Source organism: Microtus oregoni, unplaced genomic scaffold (assembly GCF_018167655.1).
Source record: "Microtus oregoni isolate MIOR12 unplaced genomic scaffold, Mior012 000003F_ref0000135, whole genome shotgun sequence".
Taxonomy (NCBI): Eukaryota; Metazoa; Chordata; class Mammalia; order Rodentia; family Cricetidae; genus Microtus; species Microtus oregoni.
This window is the reverse complement of record NW_024543062.1, coordinates 69,647,694-69,664,340: the sequence shown is the minus strand read 5'-3', so window position 1 is coordinate 69,664,340 and position 16,647 is coordinate 69,647,694. Positions and strand designations below refer to the sequence as shown.

General features: G+C 39.7%; 1 protein-coding gene across 1 annotated transcript in view; it reads right to left on the bottom strand.

Annotated features, from left to right (window-relative positions):
• Window positions 1–16,647, bottom strand: part of Aspm (assembly factor for spindle microtubules) — a 44,920-nt gene that overhangs the window by 5,172 nt on the left and 23,101 nt on the right. Inside the window, exons 18-22 of the mRNA XM_041648935.1 lie at window positions 6,969–10,862; window positions 5,525–5,691; window positions 4,118–4,211; window positions 1,064–1,213; window positions 74–265 (exon numbers count right to left, since the gene is read on the bottom strand). Of these exons, the coding sequence (XP_041504869.1) occupies window positions 74–265; window positions 1,064–1,213; window positions 4,118–4,211; window positions 5,525–5,691; window positions 6,969–10,862 (4,497 nt within the window). The remainder of the gene's footprint in view (window positions 1–73; window positions 266–1,063; window positions 1,214–4,117; window positions 4,212–5,524; window positions 5,692–6,968; window positions 10,863–16,647) is intronic.

Sequence of the window (16,647 nt, the reverse complement as noted above, 5' to 3'; positions counted from 1 at the left end):
GCATGGAACACATATATCAACTGAAGCTGTAACTCAGATTATAACCTTGGGCTAAAACTAAACTTGAATTTACCTGAATTCTAGTGGCGCTGCTATTGAATTTTTCCTGTCTTCTGCGCAGGAGAAAGCGGCGTACTGCCCTCTGTATCACTGATGCAGCCCTGTTCTGCCGGTCCTGACATTCTTGAACTTCACGGTCAGGTTTTAGGATCTGATGATGCTGTTCAACTAACCTCTTTTGTTGTAATCTTCTTCGAAACCATCTCTATTCAAAACATGGTTTTTCACTTTTATTTCAGAATATATATGAATAAACATATACATACACATGTCCATGCATGTCTGTGCATACATGTATGCACACATATATGTATATAAATTTATATGAAAAAATGAAAAGAATATTGGTATACCTTTTGACCCTACTTTGTGGCATCATTTCCCTACTCCACTTGGAGCAAATCCTTCTAGTTCTTGTTGGATATATGTGGGCACAGATTACAATGTATATGAATCCTATCTGCTGCATTTTGTAACTTGTTTTCTACCCAAATATTTTATATATAAATATATATCAGTATATACAAAAAGAAAATTTTCCCCTATAAATTACAATACAGATATCAAATTGAAAAATAGGCTAAGTGCTTTAAAATATTTTAAATAGTAAGAAATACTATATAGTAAGAAATACTATATAGTAAGAAATACTATATTTTAAATAGTAAGAAATATATACTATACTCATATATTTAAATCACTAATAAATTTGGGGAAAAAAAACTAGAAATGACAGTAAACAACTAAATCCAAACAAAGACATATTTCCATTCCCATTCCTTTGATTGGCACTTTCCGAATGTCTTCTGAGGCCACTGTTGGACAAGGATATAGAGAAACAAGCATCTACAGAGTGAATGAGGACAATTACATCAGTGGATCAACACTGGCCCACAAAACATCGCCCAGTTTCTAGCCCTTAATGCATCCTGTGATCTAACGGTCTAATATTCTGTGACCTTACGTCAGTGCATCAAAAACTGAGGGCAGAGGACGAGCTAACCTGAATAGAGATGACTGAATTCACATGCGCCTTAGCGTTCCTCACAGCCACATGGGTCCTATAGGCTCGCTGGATCCTAAGGGCACACATGTGACAGTATGCGGCCGCTGTAAAGTGGAGAACTCGAATTCGGGCTTTCTCTTCCGAAACCTAAAGCACAGAAAGAAAACATTTCAATAGAAAAATAGGCAAAATACATTAAAATAATTTAAAGCAGAAAATATATAGATAAAAAGTATTTTTATCTCAGCATATAACATTATATAAACAAAATGTACTGGCTGTAACTAGTAGTTATTTTCATTTTAACTCAAAGTAATTATAATTCTTTACTATGCTGCTTGTTTGCTCCTGGCTGCTCAGACCCGAAAGAATCACACAAATCCCACATCACTACACAATAGTTCTGATATAATAACTCATATAACAAGTCACAAAAGCAGAATTTTGAGCCCTTTACTAAAGAAAAACAGCTTTTGGTTAACAAGCTTACTGGAAGACTGTTTTAAGGTAGATCTGTAGTACTCAGGGAGAGGCAGGTAAAAGGTTTGTAAAGATTACCGCATTGCAAGCAGAGTTGTTAAGATTCAGAGACGTGAAAGCTGACAAATTCCATCTCTCCAGCACTAGCTACTGCAGCATGAGGTCGGGAGGCTGGGGTCATGTAAAAGCTTTCTACTATGACATTTCATTTTAGATTTCTTTCTTTACCGTTTTTTTTTTTTGGGGGGGGGGGTGGTTATCGAGACAGGATTTCTCTGTAGCTTTGGAGCCTCTACTGGAACTCGCTCTGTAAACCAGGCTGGCCTTGAACTCACTGAGATGCGCCTGCCTCTCCCTCCTGAGTGCTGGGCTTGACTTTGGATTTCTAATTCTGACTTAATGAATGTAAGATTTCTCCCTTTAAAGTTCAAATCTAATTATCATTATCTATGCAGGAGTTCATATATCCTTAGCCCCAGTGACATGGCCTTCTTAAAGGAAAAGAATCCTTAGTGAGGATGTGGCTATCACAGGAACGGTTCTTAAGAGTTGCTGGAGAGGCAAAAGGCTTGCTTGTGTGAAAATTAGCCTCCTCCTCACAAAGACCACACTTTTGGCAGTTCTTTCGCTAAGTGTTATTGCATTAAAAATCAAAACAAAAGAAAACATTTTGTATCTTTGGTGTGACCATCTGTGCAAAGAAATCGGATAACAGGATCACAGAACAACAATAACCCTGTGACACCCAACCACCCTGTTAGATGGCTGTGCAAGCTGAATTGAGTTAATGATTGTATTAATTTGACAGTGGCTTAACATCAAATACTTTTAATTTTACCCTACAATACTTACTCCTTTCCTTACTAACCAGCCACGTACCAATGCTTGTAAAATAGCTAGACTTTTAAAATTTGATATATTCTATCCTATCATACTTCCCTGTCACCCTGGCTCATAAGTCACTCTATATGATCAAATCAATGGATCTCTGCTGTACAAAGGATTGCTCTCCTTATATCCTCTAAAATGGGCTTGTATCAAACAAAAAGGTCGATGTCTTCATGAGGAAAGAGGCACAAGGAACGTTAATAGGTAGGAATAAGACTTTCAAGATGTTAGTATCTTGGATTTCTCGCTGTTAAGTGAGTTGCTATACTCAATATTCCTTACTTTTGTAGTTTGAGAATGCCCTATTTCATTGACATGGGAAAGTGGCAAAAACATTACTTCTAAAACCATACAGATCTACAGCAAAAAGCAAGGTACAAGCTAGGGTCAATAGCTTTCATCTTCTTGATTCTTTCCACTCTACGTGGGTGGAGGAAAAAAACATTATTACAGGACAAACACACTGGAAAAGAGCACAAGCTAACGTGTGAAATGTGCAGTAGTCATCAGAAATTAACCACAGAAAGAGCAGTTTGTAGCTTGAAGAACTACAAGGCACACAGCAGAGATGGCTCAGTAGCTAAGAGCACTTGCTGCTCCTACACAGGGCCTGGATTTGACTCCCAGCACTGACGTGGTTGTTCACAATCTTCTACAACTCCAGTTTCAAGGGATCCAACATGTATCTGTGACTTATACGACTCCTGCATGCATGTGGTGCAAATATATACACCAGGCACACACATATACATAGAAATTTGGTAAATATTTTTAAAAAAGAACTCCATAGCATGTCAACTTAGATTACTTCCTTAGATTGCTCAATTATAAGCATCTTCAGAAACAAGTTTACATAATTAAAAGTGTATGATTAGAATCCATTTAAGCTAAGCTGGCTTTACAAATGTCCACATACCCACAAAACAGTCATTGGCAAGTTAGCACTCCAAACAGTTTCTAGACTTTCACATGATCACAGCTATAGCAGCTACCACCTAAGTTTCTTATTCAGTGTCTGCCTGGCATATTTTAAGTGCCAGTAGTCAGAGTAAAAACAATTGTTGCTATATAGCTAGAATGAATATTATATGAACAGAAATCATGTCTGAAAAATCTAACTTTGATACATAGAAATTTTTAAAAGGTATATTTAATAACAGGTCATGGCCATTACAGTTACTCTAACTTTAAAGAGATCAACTCTGGCTTATAAGAAGCATGTTATAAAATATTTGACTTATACTAGACAAAATATACTTTTTTGCTTTTTCCAAACATAATTGACTTTAACTGTAATCACAAAAATTTTAAGTTTGAAAATATATTACATAAATATATTACATATATATACATAATATATACACACACATAACATCCTGGCAAAATCATACTGTTATAAGTGAATATAATTTTAATGGACTGAAACAGATGTGTACCAAACAAATGCACGGTTCAGACTTTAACATCCTTCCTGCGTTATTTCCTGATGTGGGTCTAGGAAAATGGGTTGATTTTTTTTTAAATATTTATTTATTATGTATACAATATTCTGTCTGTGTGTATGCCTGAAGGCCAGAAGAGGGCGCCAGACCTCTTTACAGATGGTTGTGAGCCACCATGTGGTTGCTGGGAATTGAACTCAGGACCTCTGGAAGAGCAGGCAATGCTTTTATTTACACTTACTTTTAAAATCAACTTCTCACGAGCTACTCTTGCAGAGAGTGTAGCTCTCCACTTCCTCTGAATTATAATTGCTGATGCTCTCATCTTCAAGAACCTGAAAAGTAGATTAGAAAGTAACTTAAATCGGTTTAATCTGGTCAGCGTTGCCCCCACAATACTGAGGAGAAAGAAGATATAAGGAGAGCAATGATGCAAAATGCAGAAGTGAGCCTCGCGCTTCAGATCCAGCAGTTCAGATTTCACACACAACGAGAGCCAGGTTCGCAACAACAAACTTCTACTGCATAAAAATAAACTCTGAACAAAGAATTGTGTACATTTTTCAAAAGTCTTATTAGGAATTAGAAAAATTCCTGGATGAAGGAGGCGGTAACTGAAATAAAGTCCTCGAAGGAGAAAGGGCTACTTACTGGGAAGGAAAGGTCAGTATCACATGAACATGATACAGAACAAAAGAGCAATGACGAGCTTTTAACACCATGATCCTCAGAAAACAAGGCTGAGCTTCAGAGAAAAGAGTTCACCATTTTGGTACAGGAAACACAAGCATATACCTTAATACTGACAGTAAACATCACCTACATATTAGCCCATTTCTCTAACAGTATTGGTCAAGGAGTTCCTCAAATTCTGGGGGTCCCCTTTAGTGAATTTTAAGCAATATCTGATGCAGTGGCTAATCAATTCTGTATATAGAAAAATTCTTACACTATGGCATAAAAAATAATAAAAGGATAACTAGTAAAATTTTATGAACATTTTTAAAATGAAATAGGAATAGGAGGACAGGCTAATAACCAGGCCCCTCATCATTAAGGATAAAGTTGATGGAAAATAACACACCCAAAAACAAAAACAAAACCCGGACTGCTCAATCAGTAGAGTGTCTGCTGGATTCAGACCATGGGTGCCCAGGTAAAAGCCAGCCATAGCTGAGCAGTTGTAAGCCTAGCACTGCAGCGTGGAGACAGGCAGGTCCTGAGCTTGCTGGGTACTCACTCTAGCCAACGGGTGAGTTCAGTCAAAGACCCTATCTGGAAAAATAAGCGGACAGAGATCACCTCTGTCTCTCCCTGTACTCACACATACATCACACACGCAAAAGTCAACAACTGTTGCTAGTGGCTAAATCAACAAAAAAGCAGACGTCAACACTAAGCCAGTTCACGCACTTTCTAATCTGTTGTCCTTATATTCATCCCTTTGGACTGAATTAATCATATAAATACTTTTTACTTAATTATACTATCCACGTTATACTTTATATAAAAAGATAAAAGGATATATTTTGTAAAAACGCACTATTTTTAAGAGTTGATAAGTTGAACATATCAACTAATTATAAGAAATAAGCAGGATTACTTTACCTAGGATCCTACACACTTCCATAGAGTTGTAATACCTTACCTCATTCTCTCCAGCTTGGCACAGAAGTAGCCTTGAATAATTTTAGCAGCTTTTAATAAAGCTATATATCTCTTGCGTGTTATCCAACACCTATACCAAGCTTGAATCCTACAGGCAGCTTCCACTTTGGATAAGTCTTTTCTAGCTTTATGCTTCCTCCATACAGCCTATATCAAGCATAAAAATATAATAAGGATACAGTAATGGTCTAAGCTTACAAACCAGAAAGATCTTATCCAGTTAATGTTATATTGATTGCATATATAAAACAATTAATATACAATTAATGGAAACAAAATGTTAATTGTAAAAATCAAGTTGGACTCCACCTCTTTACTAGACAGACACACACTGAAGCTTCTGGCAGCAGTGGTTACTGCAATAGTGTATTGCAGTATACTCTTGATAATAAACACTGTGTGGCTGGCTGCCAGCCCACTTCAGCAGTCTACTCGGAAGTTTAAAATTGTAAGCTATGAACGATTTGTTTAAAACCAGATAAACACACACTATCCTCAATACACCTGGAAGAACAGAAATAAGATAAGCTCTACTTTCTGAAGAGAAAGCACAGCAGCTCCCGCTCCACATTCATATGTTCTGCCTGCAGCAGAATTTTGAAAGCACAGTCAGATTTTCTCATTTCAGCAACACTAACATAATAATTCTTATAACTTACTCAATTAAAAATTCCAAAATGATTAATCTTTATAGCAACAAAATATAGAAATCATGGACCAGAGAAGTTAAATAACTGTTGATCTACAATTCAAATGGTACAAGAACTATTATAGCTAATATTTATAAATATCTTGTTAAATGAAATACCTCCCAAGCCTACTTACATAAAATAAAATTCAGTTGACTTTTCGTGAGACTAGTTTGGTTCTCTGTCATGTAGCTGATGCGACCCTTAATTGGAAACTAAAGCCTACTGATTCACAGCATCTGGAATTTGAGCACACTTCCTGTTCTCCCCCAATCCTTGGCTTCTTGATACCAAGTTCTTAGCTGACTTATTTCTTAGGCTCATGTAGACTTGGCTCAATACTCTTATGCGCTCCAGATCGAAGCCTTAGGCTCTCTTCTTCCTAGACATTCTTCCACAGGTTCAATGATCAGGATGTGATAAAATTGTACAAATCAAAGTAAAACATCCACCACTCTTCTGACCCCCAGAAACACTGAGCTACCTTAGTAGATATACATCCTGCTGGGATACCTGTGGGCTCCACACTGAGCTCCTCAGCATCTGATTCCTGTAGCCATGAAGGATATGTCTACAGAACTGCTAGCATTTTGTTTCCGTTCAAAACTGATCTATAATAATGTCATACCACCACTATATGTGTGTGTTTCTTTGCTCAATAAATAGCCTTAGCACATGCATTTGGCGGAGAGACTCTAGTGTGGTAGGCAGGTGCTTCAGTGACACATTACTTACCTGGTAGTCTCTTTCAGATTCCATTTGCCTCCTTGCTCTAAAGGCTCTGAAATGCTTCTGTATAACCACGGCAGCCTCATGCTGCTGCTGAATTTGTTTTGTGGTGTTCAAATCCAGAAAATGCATCTGAGTAAGAGTTGTTTCTTCCTTATTGGCATTGAGCAGAAGAGCTTGCTTTCTCTTTTTATTTGCTCTATATTTTTCTTGTATTACTTTTGCCGCCCACCGAAGCTGCTGGTACAAACGGTGCTTCCTATACATCCTATATGTGCTTTGTATTATGATAGCAGCATTATGCTTTTCTTCTAAAAGCTGGCTCACTTTCAGTCCTTTATATGCAGCTTGAATGGCCACAGCAGAATCCCACTGTCCGATTGGTCTGGTAAGTTCTTCTCTTTGTAGTTTCAAAGCTCTGTATCTTCGATAATGCTGCTGGATTATGATCGAGGCACGCTTCCAAGTGTGAAACCTAACATATGTTCTGTGCATTCTAAAAGTAGCCTGGATCAGAACTGCAGCCCTGTGCATTTCTTGTAACTTCTTTTTGACCACCAGTCTTCGATAAGATGACTGTATTGTAATGGCTGCCTTCCGTAAATGCAAGAATTGGTGCAACTTACGCTTGGTGCAAATGGTGGCTCGATATTTCCTCTGAACAAATATAGCAGCATTTCTGAGAGCAACGAATCTCCTCCTTACTACTAGGGCTCTAAATTTACTCTGAATAAGGACTGCAGAAGAATGCATAGTCTTCAACTGACTTCTGGTTTTCATTCCCCTAAAGGCAGCCTGTAGAATCACAGCAGCATGTCTCTGTCGGACGAAAAGCTGCCTCTGCAGTTTTGCAGCTCTGTGTGCTTGGTATTGCTTCTGGATCACAGCTGCAGCCTGTTTCAAACACTGGTACCTCACACAGGCTCTGTGCATCCTGAAGGTGGCCTGGATCACAGTAGCAGCCCTGTGCATCTTTTGCAACCTTTTCCTTACCACCCATCCTCTGTATGATGACTGGATCTTAATAACTGCCTTTTCCCACAGAAGTTGTTGCTGATACTTGTTGTGAAGATTTGCACGGTATTGTCTCTGAATCCAAATAACAGTTTTCCTGAGAGAGAGGAATTTCCTTCTCACCAGTAGCGTTCTGTATCTCTTCTGAATGAGAGTGGCAGCTAAATGCATAGCTTTTAGATGTCTCCTTGCTTTCTGTCCCCTAAAGGCAGCCTGAATGACTATTACAGAATGTCTCAGTCTATGGTACCTCTGAGACTGAATGTTTCTTTCTTTCGCTGCTCGGAATCTCTGCTGCATCATTGTCACTACCTTTCGTAACCTATGGAAATATGTTTGCTGTCTGTATCTTCGAAAGTGCGACTGAATGAGTGTTGCTGCAACCCGCATCTTTCTTACAGTCTGCCTCACTCTTGCTCCTCTGACAGCTGCCTGAAGAGTTCCGATGGCCTGCAGAGTTGTCAGGAACTTTTCACGCTGAATTTTCCCGAGACGATACGCTCTGTATCTCTGTTGAATCACAACAGCTGCTGCTCTCATCCTCTGGTACCTTACTCTCGACTGATGCATCTTAAACGTGGCTTTAATAAGCGTGGCTGCCACGTGCAAGTGATGAATGTGCCTTCTCACTCTCACTCCTCTGTAAAGAGCTTGAACTTTAATTGCTGTTTTCTTTAAGTTAAGATACTGCTGGTGTTGCTGGGCTGTAATTTTACTACTCCGATACCACCTCTGAATTACGACAGCTGAAGTTCTATAGCGCGTGTACTTCTTTCGGCTTCTGTACGCTCTAAAGTTAGACTGTAGAGTGACGGCTGCCTTGTTGCATTCTTTTATTTCTCTTCTCACCTTCATACCACGGTAAGCGGACTGTAAAATTATCACAGCTGCTTTCATTTCTAAATATAAGCAGCGCTGTTCTCTTCCGACTCTGTAAGCCCTGTACCACACCTGAATCTGAAGAGCAGCTGCTTTCATGGTCTTCCACTTCTTCCGCTGGACATGCATTCTGTAATAGGACTGGATGAGGGCAGCGCATCTGTGCTGCCGCTCAATCTGTCTTCTCAGCATCTTTCCTTTCCAGGCAGCCTGAAACACCAGGACGGCGCAGCGGAGTTCAGCGAACTCCGAGCGCTGCCTCTTTCCTGCAGCCCACGCCCTAACACGCTGTTGGAGGACTACTGCTGCTGTTCTCTGTAGTTTAAACTGTTTCTGGGCCAAGACCATTCTAAAAGTGGACTGGATCTTCACTGCGGCCTCACGTTCCCTCCTGAGCTGCTGCCGGACTCTCCAGCCACGGTAGGCAGACTGGAGGGAGACCACAGCCACTCTGGTCTTGAGAAATTGGGTTCTCACGTCACAAGCGATCTTGTGTGCCCTGTACCATCTCTGAATCGTCACAGCAGACTGAAGCACAGTTTGGAACTTCCTCCTCTGCCTGTAGCCCCTAAAAACCCTCTGAATTGTAAGGGCAGCTGCAGACTGCTGCTTGATTATCTGGCGGACTTTGTGGCCTCTGAAAGCTGCCTGCAGACAAATAGCTGCTCCTCTGACCTGCAAGAATTTCTCCCTTTGTCTGACTTGGGCTTTGTAGGCACGGTAGAAATTCTGGATGACAACAGCGCCCTTGCACATCTTCAGGTACCACTGCCTCATTCTCCTCATTCTGAAGTAAGACTGGAGAGAAATGGCCGCTCTGTTTTGCAGCCTCATCTGCTTTCGGACCAGGTAGCCTCTAAAATGCGCCTGCAGTTTGATACAGGACACACGCATCTGTGCGTATTCTCTTCTCTTCTGCACAGCCATCTTTTGGGAACGGTACCACCGCTGGATAAAGAGTGCAGCTGCTCTTAAATGTAAATACCGCTTACGTGTTTGTTTCATTCTGACAACTGACTGCAGCTTTATTGCAGCCTCCCTGGAGTTCTGAAAGTTCTTTCTTGATACATAAGCCCGGTAATATGACTGAATCTTTATAACAGATGCTAAAGTGTGCCTGAACGTTTTCCTGGCTCGCATCCCTCTGTAGGCAGACTGCAGGACGATGACTGAAGACCGTGTCTTCTGATAAGATGCTAGAGCCTTTCTGGCTGAAACGGAAGCTCGGAAACGAGTCTGAATTACAATAGCTGCTTTCTTTATCTTCTTGTATTTCTGTAATTGCTGATGTTTTCTTATGTGTGCTTGCAATCTGATAACAATCTTTTTAAGGTTTAAAAATCGACATCTTTCCTGTCTCATTCTCCAATAGGACTGAAGAACACAGGCGGCTCGAATTTGCCTGTGTAAATGGCGAGCCTTCATCCTCCGGAAGGCAGCCTGCAGTCGGAGGGCAGCGGCACGCTTCTGCAGATAGTCAGAGCGTGCCAGCTTCGCCTTCTGATAGGCCCTGAAGTGCATCTGGAGAGTCAGGACAGCATCCTTCCTTCTCTTATGTGACTTTTGGGCTTGAAAGCACCGAAATCTCCTCTGGATGACTACAACACAGGATCTAATGCGAATATACTTCTGCATTTCCCGGTGCTTTCTATACCACGACTGTATCACAACAGCGGCTCTTTCTCTCGCTTGTTTCCTGAGATGCCATTCTCTGAAAGCTCGCTGCAGGGTCACCGCAGCTTTAGTCTGTAACTGCAGCTTGCGCCGCTTCCACCTTCTGAACATAAACTGGATGACAAGACAGGAGGATTTCAGCATTTTGAATCTTTGCTGATCTTGTTTTCTTCTTAAACAGGCACGCCAACACCTCTGGATAGTAACTGTGGCCCAACGATAGCGTTTGTAAGATGTAAGAGCAATTTTCATTCTTATCCTAGACTGAAGGATGACTGAATAGTATTTCAACTTCAAAAACTGTTTTCTGGTGGAGTATCTTCTCCAATAAGCCTGAGAAAGGTAAGAACAGAAAAGAAGTAAAATATATGTAGCCTTCTGAACTTACCATGCGAAAATGCTCATTTTTCTAGCATTCTGATTTAAAATAACCATGCTAAATGCTGAAAAGACAGCTCGGCCACCAACGTCCATACAACCCAAGTTGGGATCCGGCACCCACGGCAGGCAGTTCACAATTTTCCAAATGTTACAATGTCCCAAAAGGAAAATGCAAAGACCATGCTACTTTACAAAAATCTTGCCCATACACAGAGCTTTGGCAATGCTAGGGACCTGGAACAAATTCTCTGTGTATGAGACATACAGATGACTGTATATAAAGTCAAAGAAGTAAATGGCTACAGATTTACTGGCCACTACGGTCCTTTGTGAGGCCCCACGCTTAGTGAAGGCACACCCTACAGAAATGCTCTTTCTGTTGACTCCTCTGCTGTAAGCGTCATTGTCTTCTATCACGTGGGCTTTGCCTTTCAAGATAAGACAGTCTGTGTACTACCTCGTTTCTCTTCATAACAAGATGTGTGATTATCATATCTATTTAGGGGCACTCTAGCTTATTTGTGGAAAATGACTTTAAAAGTTACTAGCTATGGGGCTGAGAGATGGTTAATCAGAGGTTAAGAGCACTGATTGCTCTTCCAGAGGTCCTGAGTTCAATTCCCAGGAACCACATGGTAGCTCACAACCAGCTATAATGAGATCTGGTGTCCTCTTCTGGCCTACAGGGATACATGCAGGCAGATGCTGTGTACACACATAATTAATAAATAAATCTTTTTAAAAAAGTTACTAGCCATTTAGAAAGCAAAATAAAGCAGCCACACTGCTCAGAGTTGCAAATATCAAGCTTTTAATCGACATCCCTGACAGATATTTGTTGGTAAATTCCTCAGACAAAAGAGACTGAGGAGTGTGGACAGCTGAGTAGCAGCTTCGACATCACTGTTAGAATCTGTCCTTAAAATGCTAGTGGATACTATATTAAGAAAGGTTATGTTAATGTCCTGTCCTAGGAGCCATGCTTATTAGCACAACGGAAATCTTATCAACATGTGTGTGTCAACTAAAAATAGCTTACACTCCCAAACCTCAAGATGCCTGCAGAGAATAGACATATAGGCCAAAAACAGGACAGGGGAAACAGAAACCTGTGAGCCTGTTGCCACCAGATTGTGAACCGTGAGGTTGAAGCATACACTGAAGAAAAGACTTTAGCGAATGGTGCTGGGGGAACTGGAAATCTACAAGCAGAGAAGCAAATCGAGACCTTTGCCTCTCATCTCATATGAAACAATTCGAATAAGCAAAGCCCTGAGTAAGATCTGACTGACGCTGCTCGAGGAGGGAGACTTGCCCGGTGGGATCACATCAACTGAACGAGCTTCTTCACAGCAAAGGACAGAAACTGAGAGAAGAGTGCAGAACTGATCAGGAAGTAATATCTAGACTAAAAACCCAAACTCCAGGTTGTCCAATCAAGAAGTACACAAACAAATTAACTAAACAGGTGTTCTCAAAAGAAAACAAATGACCAATAAATACATGAAAGCAACTTTAACAACATTCTGGATCGTGAGGAAAACGGAAAGTTTTAAATGTGTGCGAGATTTAGAATACTCAACTTAGTTAGCTAAAGGACAATGAAACAATGGGAGAGAAGATGAGAACAATATAATCCAAGTACTAGTAGACAGAGACTGCTGTCCCAGATTACTATAACTATAGCCAGCAAAACTGTCATGATTGAAGAAACAGAACAAAACAAAACAAAAAAATAGAAGCTGAAAGAATTTATGACCACTAAATTGCTACTACACAAGATACCTACAGGACAAGGTAATCCAGCACAGGGAACAGGTTCCCAAGAGCCTAGCCTTGATGCAATGGGAGGAGTTTGGTCCTGCCTCAACTTGATGGGCCATGCTTTGTTCTAGCTCATGGGAGGCCTGCCCCTTTCTGAGTGAAGACAGAGGAGGAGTGGATGCGCAGGACACACACACATACACACACACACACACACACACACACACACACGGGACAGGGACCCGGGGGACGGGACTATTTAGTATGTAAAATAAATGAAAAAAATGTGATTTAAAGAAAAGATACAGGAATTCTTCAGATAGGAGAGAACGATCAATTTATCTAGGAAGTTGTAGGATAGAATACACCACGCTGGCACATACGATAAGCAAATGAGAAATAGGAATAGACCAAACACTAGAAAGCAATTTAACTGACAGAAATTAACACAGTTAATTAACCATTAGTAACTCTGAAAGTTAATGGTCTTAATTCCCCTGTCAAAAACTGAAAATTAAGAGGCTGGATTGATCCCCTTCCTTCCTTCCTCTAAAACATAACACCTCACCACTAAAGACTGATACTATCTTTGGGCAAAAGGATGAGCAAAGTAATTTTAAGGAAATGAAAGCAGTAAACAAGCAGGCTTCTCTCCATTCTCTGACAAGGTAGTCTTCCAAAGGATGAGATAATTCTAAACTTATAGTCAGCAAGTGCAGCTGCACTAATTTCTCAGAACAAACTCTGCTGGATATCAACATAAATTAATCCCAACACAGAAATAGTGAATATCTTCAATATCACATCTTACCAAAAGACAGGTCATTCTGATAATATATCTACCAATGGACATACCATAAAGAGAGCATTCAAGCATGCAGAGCCCATATTCTTCTCAACAGTCCAAGGAACTTTCTTGAAAATACATCATATACTAAAACACAAATACAGTAAAACTGAAATAATTTCTTATATTCTATGTCTCCAGTATTGAACAAAGCAAGAAATCAAAAGCAAGAGAAACAGAATATATACAAACTCCTGGGGACTGAACACACTGACACATGAAGAATTGGTACTATATAGCTGTTTAGCTATTTCTTCCAAACCAAAACATCCTAACAGGAAGGAAGGTTGATTAAGACTCAGGAAGTAAACAAAACTAACAAGTTTCAGGAAGCTCCTGAAATTTACAAGCTCACAAGGCCCCTCTCTGAGGTTATATAAGGAGCAATTGAATTACCCATAAGCCTCCTATAAACTCAATGGTTCTTTAGACTAGACTAGGCTGGAATAGTTTTGGTCTGCTGTCAGTGCACTAGCTGGGATGAGTAGACATTAGTTAGGAACAGTCACACAACAATCAGACCTCAAAGAAATTAAGGAAGTTGGGAGGTATGGGGGGCACCCTGAGGAGGTGTGAGAGGGAAGTACTGATGAGGGAAAATAATTATAAACAGACCTGTTTCCCAATAACCTGGAAAAACATGAACATCTAGAATCAATGAAAATTAAAATATCAGAAAAACAATTTAACCAGATCTATAACAAGCAACAAGATCGAATCAGTATTTGAAAGCAAGTTTAGGGCTAGAGAGAAAGCTCAGCAGTTAAGAGCACTTGTTTCTGGTACAGAGGACCTGGTTTTGGTCTCCAGCACCCACATGGTGACTCACAGCTGTCCATAGTTCAGTTCCAAAAGACCTGATGTCCTCTTCCAGCCTCTAGGCACACACATGGCACAGAAATATACATGAAAGCATATACTTTTACACATAAAATAAATTTTTTTAAAAAAAGATCTTTTAAGTAAAAACAATCCAAGTTCAGAGGGGTTCATTGTGTGATGTGACCAGAACGTTAAAGACTCAACAGGAATGTTCAAGTATTCCATAAAACAGAGAGGACACTGCCAAGTACCTTCTGCCTATGATTCCTGATCACAAGCCAAATAAACCCACATTGAGAGCAATGTATTTATAGGCCAGTCTTCTCAATGAACAGAGACTAAAATTCTCAAAGACACGCTTGTAAGCACAATTCAAGAACACATCAAAAAGGAATCTTTCTGTTTTATGACTTGTCATTTACTGTCCTATCTAAGGATTCTACATGCTCTATGATTTCCTATTTAAAATCTGGACCCATGATAAAATATGTTTGCTTTGCAAAGTATCTGCAAGAAAATAAAGACAAGCTAACAATAGGAAGAAATTATCAGCCAGTCACTGATAAAGCCTTGAAGTTCTAGCTACTAGCTGTCCTGAACTCAAGTGAAGCTATAGAGCAAGTCTAAATAGACAAAAGGGATCAACGAAACAGAAAAAAAAAAAACAATACTAGAGAAAAAAAACACATTAAGAATAGCTCAATCCTAACTGCCACAGAAAAATGCAAAACAATACAAAGGTCACTGGAACCAAGGAGAACAGTGGCCATTTCAGCAGAAACTTCAGCCAACACTGCATGGAAGGAAGAACATGGAGAGCACTGGACAGAAACTTGTAGAGAGGGACTCAAGGTAAAAACATTCCTCAACCAATGTACAAACAAAACATGCAAATCATAAAAGAAAATAAAAAGCCTTCCGTCAGGGGGAAAAATGAAACAAACTCAAAGTCAGGGAGAACAGTTGCAAAACATACAGCCAGTAATGTTATCAAGGCTGGACTATACAAAAACCTCTAAGTCTACATGAGACGAACTGAAAAATTATGAGACTAGAAATAACACTACATAAAAATGCAAAAATAGATGCTCATCATATTAATTATCAATAAAATTAAAACTGCTCTGTATGCTAATACACATCAAAGTTACTAAGAAATTTTCCAAATATTTACATTAGTGTGAAATTACATGCTGTGTTAAGCTTCACAGTACTTCAGCAAGTCTCTGACAATATCTCTTAAAATGCAACAAGCTCCCCATACCCCAACCCCTGCCCCCCACCCCCCCAAAAAAACACCTCCACAGTTGTACTTCGAGGTATTCACTGAGCAGGATGAAGACGTGTCCACACTAAGAGGCACAATCAACAGCCTTTGACTTATGTTAGTTCAGATCTGGAATATCAAATGTCCAACTGCAACAGACTGAAAACCAGGACACAGCATACCCAACATGGAAAATTCTCACAAATGCAATAGTAGTAAGTGAGATAATTTACATACATTTGAGTTTTAAAAAAGACACAACTAATTTATATTGTTTTTAAAAGATGCATATGAGAAAGGTATGGTTAGTATAACAGTTAATGGTCAGCTGGGGCTGGGGTAGAGAAGCTTGCTGGCTGTGAAGGAGCTTATAAGCAGCTGTTCATATTCTAACTCTTGGTAAAGGAGGCAATAACATGGGTATTACTTTGTGAGAAACCAGGGTCCATAATGTTATTCCGTGCAACCTTCTGTGTATTTCATTTTTAAAAAGATTCAAAAAAGACAATTTATTAAACTCATTTAGCATTTTGAGTAGACAGGAATAAAGTTTTTAAATTTCTAAAAGAGATAACATTTGTAGGTTAAACTTAGATAGCATTTATAAAGGAATGAAGGTAATAGCATACCTCACTAATGTTAGAACTCATTATAAAAATTAATGGATATCCATGTAAGGAACATTTTTGTCGTTAAAAGAAAAATAATATAGGCATTCTATTAACCAGTTGTAGCCCTGCAGAGAAAAATGTGTACTTTTCTCAGAAAAGAGAAGCTTCCAGGGTGCAAAGGAAAGGAAAGCAGGTTAGCATGGCATGCTGGCGCTTCCCACGGAGTCACAGATTACAGGCTTTGATAGAAAACCAGAACAGCCAGGGAGGGGCACAGAGACTTAACTGTGTCAGCCGGATACAGCAGCTTTCAGCAGACAGCAAGGTGTCAAGTGCTTAGTTAATTGTGCAGTGAGCCCCTACATCCTCCAGTTTCACATTCTTGAACTCAAACTAACGGCAGATGGAAAATACCCAAGGGAAAGA